This window comes from Drosophila suzukii, chromosome 2L (genome assembly GCF_043229965.1).
Source record: "Drosophila suzukii chromosome 2L, CBGP_Dsuzu_IsoJpt1.0, whole genome shotgun sequence".
In the NCBI taxonomy this organism is placed as follows: domain Eukaryota; kingdom Metazoa; phylum Arthropoda; class Insecta; order Diptera; family Drosophilidae; genus Drosophila; species Drosophila suzukii.
Window position 1 is genome coordinate 24,703,170 of NC_092080.1, and position 19,426 is coordinate 24,722,595.

General features: G+C 39.6%; 2 protein-coding genes and 1 non-coding gene across 3 annotated transcripts; 2 read left to right on the forward strand and 1 right to left on the reverse strand.

Annotated features, from left to right (window-relative positions):
• The first annotated feature begins 937 nt into the window (after positions 1-937).
• On the forward strand, positions 938-8,530 carry spz3 (Spaetzle domain-containing protein 3). Its single transcript, XM_017086530.4, has 5 exons — positions 938-2,304; positions 4,779-4,912; positions 6,040-6,164; positions 7,453-7,935; positions 8,051-8,530. Exons 1-5 carry the CDS (start codon positions 1,350-1,352, stop codon positions 8,205-8,207), a joined length of 1,854 nt encoding a protein of 617 aa, XP_016942019.3. The 5' UTR covers positions 938-1,349; the 3' UTR covers positions 8,208-8,530.
• Positions 8,531-10,260: 1,730 nt separating this feature from the next.
• Positions 10,261-10,331, reverse strand: TRNAG-GCC (transfer RNA glycine (anticodon GCC)). Its single transcript has one exon. It is a non-coding gene; the product is annotated as a tRNA-Gly (tRNA).
• A 1,355-nt stretch (positions 10,332-11,686) lies between these two features.
• On the forward strand, positions 11,687-19,332 carry Proc (Proctolin). The gene is made up of 3 exons (XM_017087007.4): positions 11,687-12,019; positions 12,839-13,065; positions 17,727-19,332. Exons 2-3 carry the CDS (start codon positions 12,895-12,897, stop codon positions 17,961-17,963), a joined length of 408 nt encoding a protein of 135 aa, XP_016942496.3. The 5' UTR covers positions 11,687-12,019; positions 12,839-12,894; the 3' UTR covers positions 17,964-19,332.
• The last annotated feature ends 94 nt before the right edge of the window (positions 19,333-19,426 follow it).

The window sequence follows — 19,426 nt, forward strand, 5'->3', positions numbered from 1 at the left end:
ATGCCAGCTCAAAAGGGGTTCCTAATGAAATTAACCTAATCCCACTTTGAGGGATGCCGTCGGCACTTGTGGAAGAAGATTCCCTCGGTTAAGGTATACGAAAGGTATGTTCACATTTCAATTTGACATTCCAGAACATTAAATAATTTAAATTAAGAAGTTGATTTCTCAAAACGAATTAACTTTCAAAAAAGGTTGGGTCATTAACTACTTAGGGAAGCTTTAAAAATGTATCAAACCAGCTTTTAACTATGCCAAAAGATTAAAATACCTCTTTTCTTAGGCAAAACATTAAAGAAAAAATAATAAAAGACCTGAATGAAGTTATGCGGCATCTGTCAACAACTTTAAGTTCACTATATAAAATCCCAGAGATTAGTTTCATCAAAATACATTATTTAAATTTATGGTGTTATTCTATCAATCAGAAAAAAAACGTAAATTTTTTTTAACAAATTATAAAAGCTTTTAAGACAATATTCTAAAGACCATTCCACTTTTTCGAAGTACTTTTATTTGGTTGTATATATAAGCAGACTTAAAATTTGGTTTATGTCGTGGAAACATTCTTTCTGTTTATTTCATTCATTTCTATAGATTTTTTAAACACACTTTTTAGTTGAAAAAATTATTTAAAATACGCAACTCAAAAAAAAAATTTGTCGAGTGTTATGATGTTATACTAGTCACTAAGAGCATTCGAAGTTCGATTGAATCCGTATCGACTTTTTCCGGTTTTGTTTTATTTTTCGATTTGCCATTCAGCAGAAACCGAAAAACGAAAGATAAAAACACAACTCAGTTCACCGAGCTGCCGCTCTTAGCCAGATTCAGAGATTGAGGGAGCTGAGCGCAGTGTTTCAAGTCGGAGATTTTGAGATTTCGAGAGTTGAAACATTTTCCACCCATTAAGTTTTTTTTAAGGCGCACGGCGAGAACGGCTCAGTCTCGATTGTCAGCTTGTCGTGAATGGTTTTTTAGCACACACGCGGACCGGGACCGGAGCTAAAAGTTCGCGCTTAAGTTATTTAATAACAACAACATCGTTTGCACATATCTCAGTATCGCCGTATATACATATATAGCGACATAGCCCGCCGATCGACGTGTGTGTGTTGATATTCTGTGTTTGCCAGTGTGTGCTTGTCATTGTTGCCAGGGGTGGGAAGTGGGAAGCGGGAGCTGATCTGACTGATTTGTTATTTTTGCATAAATCAATTTCGAGAGCGCGCGCCATCAGTTTCCGTGCGCCGATCTGTTCTAGATGATGTCGCATGCGCGGCCGGATCGAGTTTGGTGCCTAAGTCTTTCGTCTGCGAATTGAGAGCGCAAGCATATTTCGCACCTCCATGGCTCTGACCAACTTCTCGCTGCCCTTCGGTGCCCTGGGTCAGCCGTGGGGAGTCACCCTGGCCCCCCTGCACCCGATCCACCAGCTGGCCAGCAACACCAATAATCTGCTCTACTCGCCGGCGGACCACCAGCAGCAGAACCCGGCTGAGGCGCCTGCCGATCCGGAGTACTTCAAGAACAATCCCTATGGGCCTCCGCAGTCGGGGGGTTACCAATATCAAAATACGGCCGGACGCCGCAAGCAGAGTAATGCCTATTTGCCGCCGACGGCGCCGAGTGCTGTTCGGAACTCCGTTTACCACATCCAGCAGGTGCAGCAGCAGCAAACGCAACAGCAACAGCATCAACAGCAGCAGCAGCAGCAGGATCAAAACGAGAACAGCGTGTCCTTCCAGAGCTCCAGCTCTAGTTCAAGGTCGAGCAGCACCACGGGCCAAAGTTCCATCCAGCTGACACAGACTCATGCGACTCACGGTCGGGGTCCGGCGGAGGGCTCGTACAGCCGATATCCCGGACAGCCAGCCCAACCTCAGCAGCAGCAGAAGCAATTTTTCAATGCCCATGGCAGTGCCAGTGCCACCTTTTCTAAGAACAGCGGCAGCTTTAGTATTACCAGCTTTGGCAGCCGGGCGCAGCAGGCTCCGCCGCAGCAGCAGCAGCCACAGCCCCAGCCGCAACAACCACCGCCTTCGCAGCAGCAGCAGCCACCACCGGCTCCTCCCCCCCAAAGGTCGAGGCAGGCCAAACCGGAGGCTCAGCCTGCCCAGACCTACGGTGTTGCCCCGCCGGAAAATTACCCGGAACGAGCACCGGGTTTCACAAGGGTTCAGGCGGGACAAGGATCCAGGACCCAGGTGCACGCCGTGCTCGACTACGACGTGGAGGAGGGCGAAGAGGATGAGGAGGAGGACGGGGAGGAGGAAGGGCAGTACTTCGAAGGACAAGAGAAAAGTGAGTCATACATATTCTTTTAATATAATTGTTATACATTATTCAGCTCGAATCACTTTAAGTTTGGTTTATTTATCAGTGGAACGTAGTATGCTGTATCTGTTGCTCAAATTATTACTTATAATGACTAAATTAAATCCATTTAAATGGTTTATTTTGCTTTTATACCAGAATTAACATCAAAATCTATTAACCTTTTATTGAATATTATCTTTTTAGAACCTAAGAACAATTTATAGATTATAGTTCTATGTTATAGTTATAGTTATTATTTTAAATTGTTAGACAGAAACCCTTTCAAGTAAGAGAGACCACTTATTGCAACTACCCCACGTAAAAGTGATTCCAATGAATTTTAATTAAATGTACTTAATTGCATGCTAAATTAAACAGCAACAAATTCAAATGAATGAGCTTCTTAGAACTTCAGTTGAAGGACCGAGAATCACTTCCTCATTCCCCCGAAAGAAATTCCCGAGACTCGCTTGTTTCACTCCTCTGAGTACATTCCATTTCGAGCGTTTCCTGATTTAAAGCGATGGCAATCTGAACAATTAACAAATAAAAACAACTGTTGGTGGTTAAATTTGTTTGCTTTTGTGTCAAGAAATATGTGTAGTGTGAATTTGGAGCATGTAGATCCATGGAGATAAGCAGAGAAGAGTCCCACGTCTGCACACGATCCAAAGACGGGCGCTGAAAGTCATGTTAATTTCTGCGGTTTCGCCTGCTACTTGTTTTTGTGTATCTTTCCAATTGAGAGCAACTTCTGCACAAGATCACAGAGCAACTATAACAAATAACCAACCTGTGGGGTAAACAAGCGCACAAGCAACGAGCGGCGACAAGGTCAAAGGTCTACAAACCGATTGGCAAGGTCACTTTCAAGACAGTAATGGCCAGTGTTTGACTTTTATAGCAACTAAAAGGCTGGCACGCATCACGATTTATGTTGTGCCGGGGTGTTTCGCTATCTGTATATGTATCTGTATATGCCTCTGCCTATCTAACGGCTCGAGTATCTCCGAATCTGTATCTGAATACGCCGCCCTTGTTGTCCTCTTGGAAAACTGTCAGCGGCGCTTCACTTTTTCGGATGTTTCACTTTCGGCCTGGCTTGTGGCGCCTCTTTGTTTCTGCCCCTCCATCTCAATCTGTAAGATGCCGAGGCATTAGCCAGCCAGCAACCTGCCAGACTTCAGTCTTCAGACCTCAAGTACTCAACTCGGTTACGGGGCTATTATGCAAGAAGTCGCGTTTAAGTCTTCCGAAATGAGGGGCAAGGGGACGTGCTCATGAACCAGCTCTCATATGAAGACGTGCGCACGCAAGACCCAAACTCGGATACTAGTTTGGGTTGCTTTTTGTCTCAGCACTCAAGTACTCAACACTGGGTTTTCACCTTTGTGCAGGCAGAAAAATACCATAAAAAGCGATCTCGAGCGAAGATCAGTGCACAGAAACAAAGAATCTATTTCACAACATGCCAAAAGAATTCCTCATTAGCTGAAAGTGACATGATTTCGATGCACTGTGACAAAAGTTATGAGTCTAGGACCAGAAACAAAAAGACTTTTTATAGAGCATGGGAGAAATCTAACAAGAAATGATTTATTTTCTATGCAAGTTAAAATTGCATGCAAATAATTTATTTGTGTGACCGTGCCCTAAATCAAATCTAAATACAAATACCAGAACCTATTGAGTTGTTCTTGCTACTCACATAATATTTTATTAATAAGCCATTGCACATGTTTTAAATAGATTTGTATGGCTAAAGATATATTATTTATCGTTCATAATATTATGAAATTAAACAGAAAACTAAATTAAGATTGTCAGCATGTTAGTATGTGACCTAATAGAATTTATTAGAAAATAACTGAATGAAAGCTTCAAAAGGGGGTTAAATTAAAAGGCATTGTTATATTCTGAATTTATAAAACGTAACATCATTGTAAATTATGTAACTTATTAGGTGTTTTCTGGGGGTATATTCTTTTGATATTTTCGATGTTTTGCTACTTAATTTTTGTTTTGTTTTAATGTAATCCTTCTGCAGCCAATATTTATATTAGACTTAAGTAAACAATAGTTTAGGAAATTTATTTTTGCACTGTATGAACCCTTTTTTCGCCTTCTCCAACTCGTTTTGCATCCTGCAGTATGACTATAAAAGGGAAAGTTTCTGTCTGCCCCAGATCCGGATCTGGGCATTACAAATGCCAGGCAGACATGAATTTATACATGCAAGTGTCACCTGCAGTGCGATTTGTATGCAGACACCGATTGCACTTCAGTTGCAATGGCAGCTCTTTTTGGGTTTAACCGGGCTGATTAATGCAGTGACAACGGCCACGGATACGACAATTCGTCCGTCCTTGCTATGAATCACCGCTGAAACAGCAGCCATTTAAAGCACTCCAATATCCATTTCCACTTAATTTTCGAAACCATTTACATTCCGTTCACAGATAAAGCGAATAACAATCAGATGCCCACCGTGACGCCCATCCAGGGACCGATCTACTTGAAGAATGGGACTGTTCCAGTGGTGCCGCTCTTCTCCTATCCGAAACTAAACAATGGATCGTTCCTACAGATTCCGGTAAGTGTGGAGCGACGGAAAGACACATTGGGCGGTACGAGGTTCTGAGCACGCGCGCACTTTAACTGGCACACTGAAAAAAAAATACTTTTCACAATCGGAAATAGGGCTCTAGAAATTAATTCGATATATAAATTTGGTTGTACAAAATTCGAACTGGAACGCATGCAGTATGAGTAATTTTTAAGGCAACTTCAACCACAATGCACAAGGCCTAAATATCAAGGGTATTGTATTTTTCGAATACATTTTGTAACACTTTAATCTACCATGGGAAGGGGTAAGAACACGATTCCATTTTTGGAACCACCTAATGTAGATAGAAAAAGAAACTTTGTATTAACAGGTAAATTTACACTTATAAGTTTTACCATTCCATAATAAAGTAGGTACAGGAAATTTTTTTCGATCCGTCTCTTTTCAAAGGCTCATGTCAAAAGGCTTATCCGGTTAAAACTGATACAAAATTGCATAAAAACTAGTATCATTTCATTGAAGATGTATTAGAACATTTTGACAAAACATTTAAACAAACTATTTTTAATAGATAGTTTTACGAGATTTTTTAAATTTTAATGTAACTAAAAAAAGGAATACCTTCTGCAGATAATCTGATTAGGCCAATGTAGTTTTGCTGCTCAATGGTATAAGTTATCTCTTGGTTCTAGTTTTCTTGTTTTCCTCCAGTGTACTCTCGATATGGATCGAGTTTGTTCATTTGCGGAAATAACTTTGACGATTTTGTGTTTCACTTCGGTTTTATTTTCCTTTTTTTTTGTTTTTTGCGCACGAAGGTCGTGCGAGTTCGTTTCATTAAGAGGTGTGATGATGTTGATGACGACGAAAGAAGAGAGAGATTGATATTGAAATCGTCGCATGGCGACTCGAGGAAGCTTAATCCCAAAATCCAACCCTATACTCCACACCCCTCCTCACTAAAATCCACACTTATTTTCGAATATAAAACGAACTTTTATGTTTATGACTTACTTGAGTCATTTTCACACCCCGGCCATAATTCGTTATGGTCGCCAAATCAATCTGAATCTCAGTACCGAAGCTCAATTACCTTCTTCAATGCTAAATACTTATCGCTCGAACTTACTATATAACTCTGTCCAATTTAGATCTGGTGGACGGCTTTGTCGGTGGCTCTGGGACTGGATGTGCGGGGCGATGTGATCAAGGGAGTGCCATGCATCAAGCGATATCATCAGCTGTTCTGTCCGACGGCCGGCAACAGTTATCCCATGTAAGTAACTATTGTTCTCTAAGTTTGGGATATGGGAAATACCAAATGGAAATGGTATTTCCCTTGGAACCGTCGTAAAACTTTGATGCCACCACATTCCCTTGATTAACTCAAGGATGTTTGCATTTCTGTGGTTTTCTTTTACTTGACTTCTTCGCCGAAAAGCTAATCTGAATCACATTTAATCCGGTCGAATGTTCTAAAGTGACATAGTTAACTGTATTCATTAACATAGAACGTAAAATTACTTTGAATTTCATCAGTGGTTAAAGGCCTTTTATGTATTCTTCAATTCATTAGCATCAAGCCGCAACAATATGAGCTCAAAAGCTATCTTCGATAAATTGATTAGTCCATTTCTTAATCAATTCAACCCACAAATATTAATATTATTAGCTTATTTTGGCAAAATAAAATAAAAGCCCAAGACTGAAGGATACAAAATCTAAAAGAATTTAACTTGTAGAGTACGATCACAAGCATAGAAACTTTCCTTCACGTCACAGTTTTAAGAAAATCGTGGCCAAATGTTTTTTGTCACTTTTTACGGCTTATTATTATTATTACATTATATCTGAAGTGGTTCCTTGAACCTTTATTTTAAAAATGATAATTAAATGAATTATGATTTTAATATACCTATGCTTCTTTAGTCAAAGGGCGTTTTACTAAGTTAATTTTTTGCCTTTCTATACTCCATACTCGTAGATTAAAGGGGGCATACTAGATTTGTCGGAAAGTGTGTAACAGGTAGAAGGAAGCGTTTCCGACCCAGTTTGTCCGTCTGTCTGTCTGTCCGTCCGTATAAACGCTGAGATCTCGGAAACTATAGAAGCTAGAAAGTTGGGACTCGGCATGCAGATTCTTGAGGTTCTGGGACAGTACTTCAGCAGGCTGCCATGCCCACTCTAACGCCCATAACGCTAAAAACCGTCTGGCACCCACATTTTTTAATATTTATTGAAAAATTTAACTGAGATCTTGTTTTGATTATAAATGTCCATCGACTTGCCAAAAAAATTTCAATTTAGACTATTTAAAAAGTTATAAGCAAATAATACTTGTATATCTCTATCTACCTCGAACTTCCCTTAGCTGAGTAACGGGGATCAATCTTACTGGTGAATCACTTGGTTTGGCGAATGCATACATTAACGTTTCGTTACATCGAAATAAAATAAATTTATATGATATTAAATTTAGTTTTAAGATATTAATAAAGTTATTTGTAATCCATTATATATATTTATTATAAAATTTCGACTTTAATAAACCCTTTCTATTTTAGTGATAAGATCGAACGTTTCATAGACGACAACAAGGCCTTGATGCGACGGATGTATGGAGACTTCGAGATGAACATGGAGGGACCTGGTGGAGGAGGTGGAAGACAACAAGGTGCTAAGGCGCGAAAGCGTCGCTTCATAGACGAGCCGGATATATTTATTCCCCCTGGAGCATTTGCTGCCAACGCCGGAGAGGCCGTCGAAGCCGGAGACAGCTATTTTGGCCAACTTCGGAAAAAACGACAAGCTGCCGCCGGCGGAAATCGAAACAGGGGCGGATCTGCCGGAGGAAGTGGCAATGGGAACACTAGTGCCAACAGGCCACCGGGAAACGGAAATGCTAATTCTGGCACTGGAAGACTCGATGCCTGCGAGTCGAAGATTGAAATTGTTACACCCTATTGGGCATCGAATTCGGCTGGAAAGATCAGGGCCATTGTAAACACACAACATTTCGAGCAGGCCATTCATCAGGAGGTGTGCAGGTTAGTACTACGATTTAAAAATCTAATAAATCGGGTATGTCCTAATACTTTTAAAATAAATAGTTTTAAAATAGGTACCAATTTGCACTTCTAATTAAGTTCTCATTATTTTCAGCAATACCCAAACGCCGAGATGCGAGGGCGAGTGTGGATGCGAACAGAAGTACAAATGGCATCGATTGCTCGCATACGATCCCGACAACGATTGCAAGGGCATTTTTATGGATTGGTTCCTGTTTCCTTCGTGCTGTGTCTGTAGATGTAATCCCTAGATCAACTGACTCTGAGCAATTAATAAATATACATTTGATAAATGTAATTGAGACAAGTTATTGTAGGTAGAATGCCACTGAATGTATTTTAGTTGTTGTTAAGTAGACCTTATGTAAGGCCCTAAACGGTAGCTCTAGTTAAGATCGCTTCTACACATAGTTAAGGTTTTATACGAGCCATATGTATATTTTTCAGCCTTCCGTCCTTGTTCCCCCATCAACATGCTTTTACTCAACCTTCATTTTTTTGTTCTACGGTAATTGTAATTTTAATTGTGTAACGATTCAAGTGAATAAAGTCTATGCAAATATTAAATACGAAATTTGGGTTTCAAAACATCTAATCATGGCATTTCAATTAGCATGTTAGCAATAGCCTAGAATATCACGTGTGGCCCTGTGAAAGTTAGGTAAGTCTAGATATTTACCTAGCTTATATATTTTATCACTGCTTCGATTATTTACTGGGCTATTCATGTTGATAAATGTAAGAATAAGGGCGCTTTTACGACTCGCTGGTTCCTTTAAGTTCAAACTTCTGCCACCGCCTCTGGAGGAGAATTACGCAATGCATAGAAATTACATTTGCAGACATATTGCTTAAAAATAAATTACTTAAATAACTATGTTACAGGTACAAACGATTTTTAAATTTGATTTTAATAGAAATATATTAATAATATTTAGACCACATTTATAGACCACATTTTAAAGATACCACAGTTTATAAGGTTTGCATATATACTTTTTAATCACCGCGAAATCTTGGGCTCTGTCTATACTCTCCATTTTAAGCGTATTTAACTTTACTTTGCATATTAGCTGGCTAATCTCTCTTAATATGTCTCTTTTCTCAGTCTCTTTTATACCCTTCCAGAGGGTATAATGATTTTAGTCAGACGTTTACAAAGCAGTGAAGGAGGAGTTTCCAACCACACAAAGTATATATATTCTTGATCAGGATCACTAGCCGAGTCGATCTAGCCATGTCCGAGTGTCCGTGTGAACGCTGGGATCTCAGAAACCAAAAGAGCTGCAGAGTTTGTGATTTAGATTCCTTAGCTCCGTACGCAGCGCAGGTCAGATATACTGTGGCACCCACAACTTTGATGCTAGAATAAATATTTAAGCAGAAATGTGCTGGTTTCGTCGATACCTACCGATTGACGAAAAAACACTCTAGCGCCCACAAACGCCCAAACCACTAAAATCATTCTGACGCCCACACTTCTAAAGATTTTTTTAAAGTGTTAATGGTTTTTTTTACGTATATTAATACCAGTATCCATATCTACACTGTTTTCTAATGAGACCATTCATTAAGAAGATATGGCCAAATAATGTAACCACCAGTAGGTGGCGCTCTGCAATCTCGGAAACAATCGCTTTGCATTGGACATCTCAATCTAGTTGAGTAAAGGGTATCTGACTATAGAGCTTTTCCTTGTTTTTGTTAGTTTTGTTCAAATATTTCTTGCCAAAACAAACTAAATTAATTCTGATCAAGAATAAATATACTTGATGGGGTCGAAATTGCTTCGTTCTACCTATTACAAAGTTTTTCCCCGAATATAGATTTCCACGAGCAACGGGTATAAAAATGTTTATTTTTGCTAGAAAAATAATAAAAGCGTTTGCAAACTTCACGAAAATGTTTGATGAATATCTGTTAAATTAAAAACTAATGGTTTATTTCACTCATTAACTAAGCAATTACCTCTAGATTTTCATTTGTTCGTGTATATGTAGTATTCGCCTTTGTTCCTCAAATAAAAAGATTTTATTTTAAAAAATATAACAAGTAGCAGGTAACAATTACCCCAATCTTACTCTTGTACAAAATGTATAAAATGTCGAGTAGTCATTTAAATCCCATGATTTATTAGATTGCCATATGACAGATGGGGAAACCCCATAGCAATTATTGACTTTTTGATCAATTTCAACAATAAAGTCGCTAAATTTGGAATGCTATAGTTAACTCAGCGAGTATACAAACAAAGGTAAATAGCTTGCATTAAAAAAAACACTCAGAGAACGAAAAAAAATAGGTTGCATCGGCCGGGAATCGAACCCGGGCCGCCCGCGTGGCAGGCGAGCATTCTACCACTGAACCACCGATGCTTGTGACTTCACGTAACCAAAATCTAGCCATGAAGTTTATATTTCAAAAAGCTCGAAACAGAGCTCCCAAAAGCTTTCAGCCTAGGGCAACACAAAGTTAATTTCATTGTGAGCCATAAGTCATGAGTTGAATTCCATTGATTATTTTACATGTTGAGTAATTGATTTTTTTGTTTTAATAACATAACCAGAACGCAATGGGCATCCACAATTTTTGACTTTTTCATAATGCGTTTATATGCGAAAGGTCATAAATAAACCAGCAGCTGAATGGGGCGGCTTGGGTGTATGAATGGGCGTATTGCTACAAGAACGAGTACTTCTCATCCAGCGGGGGTCGTAAAAACCCTTGCCCCGAGTCTCGCCCACTTCCCATGCCCGTCACGTATTCAATCACAGCAATGGCTACACAAAACTGCGCTATATCAAAAATTTCGGTCTATCGGTCGTGCGTGGTATACAAATGGTCCATTTCACCGACACCACAGATAGCCAACATATAGTACATATCCCAGCAGCGAGGAGGAAGACCATAACAATTGAGTGCTGGGCCGGTCCCCAGTTAACGTTAACCGAAGTCGTAGCCCCGGGGACTGGGCCATTTATTGACGCCCGCAATGTCAACAAATGCAGCCATGACGACGGCAATCACAGCCACCAGTTCAAGTGGAGTTACCCTGTAATATATATATCTACAATTATCTTGAATATTTAATTCTACCTTTTCGAGATTCAAAAATAAAGTTCGGTATAAGAAAACAATAAATCAAGTGACATCCCTAAAATATAAATAACTTTTTACTTAATATTAAAAATATTTATAATTATTTTAGCTTTTACTGCGAAAACGAGTATTCAAAAAAGAGTTTCGTCCCATCTAAAATTGCTTTTCATTATGAAGTTAGGTTCAAAAGTTAAAATGTAAGGCAATGATTTGAGTGATCACAAACTAAGTTAAGTTGGAGGCTAAAAATATAACCGTGGTTATTTTGGTCACTTGATCACTCCTTCTTCCGATATTCCCTTCGGCAGCCCGAACACCCATTACCGCGATGACAAGAACAACCCAATAAAACCCGCAGCGAGCTAGCCATGAGAGTGGCCAAGCGAAACCATTTCGCCAGATGAACTGGCTGTTGGGATGCTGGGGCGCTGGGCGTATACGTATTATGATGATGACGCCCGAGAGCAGGACAATAGAAATGCGAGGCCACACAAACACGGTCGCCCACAGCCACAGCCACATGTAAACGAGTGTGTGGTGACAATGATACGGATAGGATGTTGTTGGCTGGTACTTTCGTTGGCTTTCCCGACGCTGCGCGCGCACTAAAAGTGAAATGGGAAAGAGCTCGGCTTCGGAGACAGGACAAACCAAAGGCTAATTCGAATTCCCCATAGGGGCGTAGCGCATTCGGAGGGCGGAATATCCGGGCCGTGGCAGAAAACGGCGGCGTCCTGGCGTCATCTCCAAATCTCGGCCAGTGCCGCAATTTTGGCTATAAATACAAATGTCGGCACGCAGCTTGGCTTAAACTTACATTGTTATCCTAGTTCACAACATCGCTCGGGGTCTCCGCTTACTTGGCCGAACAAAACACATTCGCTACGTGACGTTGTTAAGACGGAATCCTCATCCTCCCGACCAGCCCAGGACAACTCCGAAACTCCATCGCAATACGCAAACTGTGAGTCACAGCGGGCTGCAGGTGCAGATGTACCAGTTGCCATCGCTGGTTCAGTGTCAGTGTCATAATCATAAATTTCGAGCATTGTGTAATCCTCTTTCGATTGGGTAAACAAACCAAGTGCTCTGCTGCAGTTTTATTATTAATGCGCAGCCAAGAAAACGCGAATTACATTTAAATTGAATTTTTTGAGGGCGCTACTTAAAGAGAGAGATACGAAAGAACCAATTTTCTGAATGTTGAAAATATAAGGGAAAGACGAGAGAATACAAGCTCAAGGAAATTAAGTTTTGTGAACAATATTTACAAAGATCCGAAAAGGTTATATAGTGCCAGAAAACGATTTATACTATAGTTCCTATTGCGGTTTTGCCACTGAATTAAAACAAGTTTTCATTAAATTTATAGGAAAAATATTAGGCGATTTCATCAATCTCAACTTAATTGGTTGATTAGCTTAAAAATAAAAGTACCTCGCTTCCACTTTAATAACAGATTGAAAATTGATCCGATTAACCCAAGTCAGACCTAACAAATTAATAATAGATTCCCGAGAGACAAGCACTAGATCCACATCCTTTCAAGATTTATGACTGCATTTATAGAAATCCCAATGGATGTCTCTCCCCAGTCGTCAGAAATAATTTATCTGTTACTCGATTCCCAGCAATCTGTGAGTCTGTGCGATGCATTTCTGGTTTGGCTTTATTCCCATTGCGACCCCACCTTAAAAGCCATCACCATTGCAAGTCAATTACGCATCCTGCAATTGTCTTCGTCTTTTGCAAGGGGCTCACACACTGACCTCTCTCTTCGCAGACCGGTGCCACGCCTACTCGAGTCCAGACACCAGAACGCCCCCCACCAAGACGACAATGGGAGCCACAAGAAGGCAGGGGAGTGGATGTGGAAGTGGACACAGGTGGCTCTTGGTTTGGATGACGGTGCTGCTCCTGGTCGTCCCGCCGCATTTAGTCGACGGCCGGTACCTGCCGACAAGGTCGCATGGCGACGATTTGGACAAGTTGCGTGAACTCATGCTGCAGGTGAGCCATTCTACACTGGGCGAAAAAGCGGAGAGGCTGAGATCATTTTTATGACGATTTCTCTAACGCTTACATTATTTTTTATTTATTTATGCATTCAAATGTAGTTATAAAATATACAAAGATCCTTTAAATGTTTTTAAAGATGCAGGAGGCACATAACACCATGAAATATTATTTTTTGGCTGCGAAAGTAATTGCACATCGGTGTACGCTGTACGTGTGGCGGCAGAGAACAAGCACAGCTGTTTCCTATTTTCACTTAATGGGAAGCTGCCGACCGCTGATATAAATCGTTTTTTGAACTGGTTTCTTTTGTTATATTAATGCAAAGGCAAACTAATTATTTAATATGCTAGCCATTAAGACTGACTCCAGAAAGTACCTGTAATTAGTGCACTAAATTGTATTTTGCATCATATTCCAGTAATTTTATATGTTTAAGGGTTTTAGTTGTCCGTATGTATTTCTTAGTTTAATTAAAAAGCTGTCCCCTTTAATAATTGTGTAAACAATTACTCTTAAATGGTTCATGCCATAATTAATGAAGTGCTGAATTATGATGTTATCATTTCCATTTATCATCCACGCATTAATGAATCTCCAGGTAAAAATGATCCATTATTGACCATTTCTTCAGTGTATCTGAGTGAGTGTGCGATGGGTATCTTCAGCCGAGTTTTGTGCATTGGCATTTTTGGTGCGCTGTCAATATAATTAACTAAATGAAAAGAGAGCCAAAGCGTGGTATTAAGTTGCAATTATGTCGCCAATTATTGAGGTTTTATTTTCGACTTGTTTTTGTTTTCGTGCGTTTCTACCTTTTGGATTTCTTGCTTTTATATTTTGGTGTTTTGTTTTTGGTCGCTTATGGAGTGGATTCGAGTGGAATTGAATGGAATGGAGGTTACGTCATCGTCTTGGTATAAGGTTACACAGGTCCCTCGGCCACGGCCCCAATGATTCCCCCGAAGATTCCTGCTAGCCGCACCACCTACCTCTTCTTTTCTGGCGCTGCGGTTTCTTGTGCGTCTGGAAACCATTTCAGAAATATTTTTACATATTTCGCAAGCGCTTCTTCTTTTTCCCGCAATCGATGGGGAGCCTGCTCGGCTACAATCGCCAACTTGGCCAACACTTGCATGCCGGTCACCTCATCTTTTGCACAATTTTTGATTCGCCGCCACCGCGGCAGTTGTTGTTATTTAATGTGTTTTTTTTCGGCACAGTTTCCTGTTCTTTTTCGCAACCAAGACACAAAAATGCGGCTCGACTAGGAGGGTAGGAATAAGGGGTCCGGGGGTCCGGGGGTCACCAGGGGATTCGGCGAGGAAGCCCCACTTAACTGCCTGTGGATGTGCAGAAATAATCCACTGCAGCTGCACGTCTGCGAAAACTTCAGCCTACAAAATGCTCAACTGCAACTGTTTGTCTACCATCGAGTTGAGTATCTGTAGCAAACATTTTTAGCACTGGCACAAAATTATGAAGAGTATGGAACATATAGATTAGTGTGGTATTGGGGGAGGGAATGTGAAGTCGTGTAATGATCTTAAAATAAAATGTTTGTATACTTTAAAAATATATTTTAAAAATATCTTAAAAACATGATTTTAAAAAATTGGTAATAATAAAAAAAACAAAAAATGTTAGGCGTCACAAATGACCCCAAAATGGGTTATTACCAAACAGATTTCAATACACCAAGCTATAAATTCATCACTCACTCGTTATTTGAAAGGCCATTATAGAGTAAATTGAATATTTCAGCAAAGATATTTTAAGAATTTCCGGACTAGGTTTCTAGGTTGAATTTTTCCCTGAATGTACGGGGCTCTCAACCCCTCTGCAAACTCTTTTCTGAGTCATGGTCCCTGCAAATCGATAAGTCGCTGACGAGCGGCGCAGACAAACACCAAAGACGAAGAGCAGACCATGTTTGGACAAAAAGCGAGCACAAAAATAAAGCAAAAAATTAAACTGAGCAAAAGAAAAGGGAAATCAAATGTCAAATAGCAAATAATGACGGTGACGTGGTCGCATTGCCGCTGATGAAGGTTGACTTGACTACGTCACTCTGAAGACAGGCGACAGTCGGGGGGAAAACAAGCAGAATGCGAAATGAAAACACTTGACACACAATAATGCATTGAACCTGAGAAGCTGGGAGCAACAGAGGCATTAGGGACATGAGACAACATAACTTGGCCTTTAGCTTATTGCCTTTCACAGGATGGATGTCAACAGGACGACACGACATCCACTTCCCCTCGAACCTCCTTTTGCTTTTAGCCCAAGATGACAATGAAGTTGGAAGGAATTCCCAGAAGCAATTTGTGTTATAGAATGTGGAAAATGACAATTTCATAATGCTCTTGACTTATTAGAGATATATTGGATTATAATTGTGTCACTTCAGGGGTTGCGTGGTGAATATTGCAATTGTTTCAGGGGTTTAAAACTAATTTAGGGATGAACTTGGGCTTTTGATTCAATGTTAATTTAATAAGGCGATGGGGATGGGTCTAAAACGTAATCCATTAATCAGAACAGTGCTCAACTGGGTATGAAAGGGCGACTTAAATAAATTAATTTTTATAAGCTTTTCATACCAGTTAGAAATGGAAGATATATGTGCAGTACTGAGATGGAAGTCAGGTATCCAGGGACCTGATTAAGTTGGTATACATCAAAAGAAGGGAGAAAGAAGGGCAAAGGATTTTAAATTTCATTAACATATAAATAATATGTGCAGTACTGAAATAGAAGTCAGTTATCCAGGGGACCTAATTAAGTTGGTGTACATCAAAGAAAAGAAGAAAAGAGCCAGGTATTTTAAATTAAATTAATATAAAAAAGCAACACTAATATTGTGTTCTGTAGATTTTTTTCAACTAGAAGTTTAAAAATTGTTCTATTGTTACGAACAGCAACAAAAACAATTATTTAAGACTTTTCCTTAGAAAGACTAATTTTTCATTCGAAATTTTTATTCTTAATATAGTTAATATAGTATTGATATAATATAATTAAATTTTCATAATATTTTACACGCATTTTTGTCGAATCTTTCTATGTGAAAGTTCATCCATCTCAACATTATGTCCGATTGATGCCAATTGCTTTCAACATTCTTTTACCACTTGCCACAAATGTCTTAGCCCATAAGTCCCATCTCTCATCAAGTGGCTCAATCCACTAAGCAGAAATGGCCGAACCCAAAACAACCTCTTCAGCACCCAGAGATTTCCCCTCGTATAAAACTTAGCCCAAACGCAGCTGTTTATTTATAAAGTATCTGCCAACTCCCTTTCCAATCGCCTAACGAAATCCTGGTCAAAGGAGGGAAAGAGATCGATATAAGTAAATAGACAGGGATAGCTGAGAAAGGGAGAGGGAAGCCAAACAAAATCACATAACTTTTCACTTAACGACAACTCTCAAATTAAACTGTCCAAAGAGGCCTTAATGAAACGAAGGGAGATGAAACCCAGCTGACACCACCCCCCAACTCCTGGAAAATTCACCCTCCCCGGAGTCAGCCAGATGCAATGCGATAACAATCCCAGAGTCATCATCACTTCCCTGAAGACCTCTGGACCATTAATGGCATTTAAGTCAAGGAAAGCGAAAGGAGGGAAATATTGCAAGCTGGTCGAAAATAGAAAACAATTTTGGTTTTTTTTTAAAATTAGCAATAAAATAATTACTCGGCGCGAAATTGTTTTAGGTTTTTCGCCTCATTTGCTGTTGTTTGTGTTTGTTCACACATCATCACCAGACTTGGCCGAAAAATAAGACAAAAGACGGGCTCCAGAGAGGCAAAAGCGGGAGGGATTACAGAGGGATAGCCAGAAAAGAGGTTGGCGGCTGATAATTACACGACAATACCCCCCATTAACACATTTTCAGCTCATCAGAGCTCAGAGCAGCGGAGATGAGGAGCCACAAGTTGGTAGCTGAGTTAAGACGGCTCAAGACAGGTTAACCCATTTTGGTTGGCAGTGAAGACGGCTCGATAAATTCTTCGAATTCATGAAATATCTCAGTTGTCTTAGACTAGCAACAAATAGATATTTTTGTAATACTTTAACCTAATGACAGCTACCAAAGATGAATTTATGATAGAACTTAACATTACAACACTCATAAATCATTAGTAATTAAAAAACTCTTGTACGCGTTATTTAATTGCAGTAGTTGATGATTTCGACGTTCCAATCACAAAAATGTATTTAATACATATTAAAGAACGTTTTCTGTTTAAATAATCATTAATAAAACCTAATTCTTTTCCGGGACATTTTTTTTAAATTAAGTTTTACAAAAATTAAAGGAACCTGGTTTGCAATGGGTTAAGCCGTGCAAAAAACAGAAGCAGGCAGCCTCGTCGTTACAGATAAAGTTCATTCGATTTAATGATGCGCCAAAAACAAAAAATTAAATTAACAAAAAAAAAACTATAAGTCTGTGACGAACTTCCCACGTTGGATAAATAAGATTTCAACAGATTTTTGAAATAACTCACTCCATCATCACAAGGCGGCTTGGCGGGGGGCCGAGTCGTGTTAACAACAGCAACTATACGATAATTATAACAACCATAACAACAGCTCGGAGTTTAAATCTTTCTCTGCCCGTCTTGCGTTTTGTGTTTGCAGATTTTGGAGTTGAGCAATGAGGACCCACAACAGCAGCAGCAGCAGCAACACCCACAGCTGCGTCTGCACAATGAGGCCACCAGCAGCAACAGCAACAGCAACAGCAACATCAACAATCCACGCGTGTCCAACGGCAACTCTAATGCCGCCTGGCTGCAGAAACTGAGTGCCATGGGTGCCCTGGACGAGTTGGGCGGAGATGGACCCCGATTCGGACCCAACTATGGACGATACTAAGCCATCTGAACCGAAAACACCTGACGACAACAGCCACTACGACAAGGGAAACGGAAACTGGGAGTTGGGGAAAATCATGTTGCGAACGAAAATATTTTGGGACCGAAAAAGGGGCAGTAGTGTCGGAAATGTTCACAGGATTAAAATCCAACTGAGATGGACGCAAAGTGCGTGAAAATGGACAAATAAATGGAGCAAAGGATTCTCGTGAAAATCACTTTGAAGTACTTTGAATAAGCTTGTGCCATTTTGGAATGTATTGAAGGACACTCTGCGAAATCACTTTCAAAGGCTTGAGACCTTTTACGAAATGGAAGTTAAATGACCTTGTTGATTCCAAATATAATCACGATTTTGTTTATTTGCTTACCTCTCTATTTTAATGAATTAAATCAATTTCTGATCGTTCCAAATTGAAAGAATTACTACAAATTTGAATAACTTAATTAACAGCAAATTTTTCTTAAGCAAATATATCTAATTAGATTCCGAATGCGGTTTGCTTAATATGAACTGTTTTTCTGGTCACAAAATTAACATTTTATTGAAATATGCCTTATAACATCAAGCTATTGTCTAAAATATTATCTAAATGTTATGCTTTAATTTTTTCTTAAGAACATAAATATTAACAATTTTCTAGTAACTTCCAAGTGTCAGCATGGTTTTCCTTTTGCCCCAAAATGAACTGCACTTCATGTTTTTAAAAGCCGAAAGAAAAAACTGAAGACAAATTCAGAATTAAACGGAAACTGGAATACTTGAAAGGACGAACACAGTTCCTATGCTAGAACAATAATTTTTAAACTCCTTTGGGTAATCCCGAAGCGAAAAATGTACCTATATGTATGTACCTATGTGTTGTAGAGCAACCCCGTCCCTCTGAAACAAAAAAACTCTGAAAAAGTACCCCTTTAATGGTCTAGACTAAGTGCGGATTTTCAACTTCTTTTTGCGCGGCCAAACGAGAGATAAAAATTAAAAGTACCATGAAATTGTAAATATTTTACCCCTCAAAACCTTCCACTCCCGCCCCACGAACAATAATAACTGGAGTTTTAATGGGCCCCCAAGGCTGTCCGGGGCATATGAAGATATATAGTAAATGTATTGTGTATTTATAAATTATACTACTCCCAACTAACCTCCACTAGCTGCGATGGCCTCCGCTGGAAGATGGGCCCAAGCGTAATGCGATTTCGGTTGGCACTTTATGGCCACCGACTTGTCGAGGGAGATATATACTTATACACACTATTTAATTCGTACCTATATATAAATGTACATTTAATTGTTGTTAACTTACGTTATCGTTATTACTTATGATTCGCCGCAGAAGCAACAATAAAAGAAATCATTTTCAATGCAAGATCCCTCTCTTAACTAGATCTCTGGGCGGCGATACAGTCAAGCCTGTTATGTAACGTATGCAGAGTGTAACGCAACTTTACAACCGTCTCAGA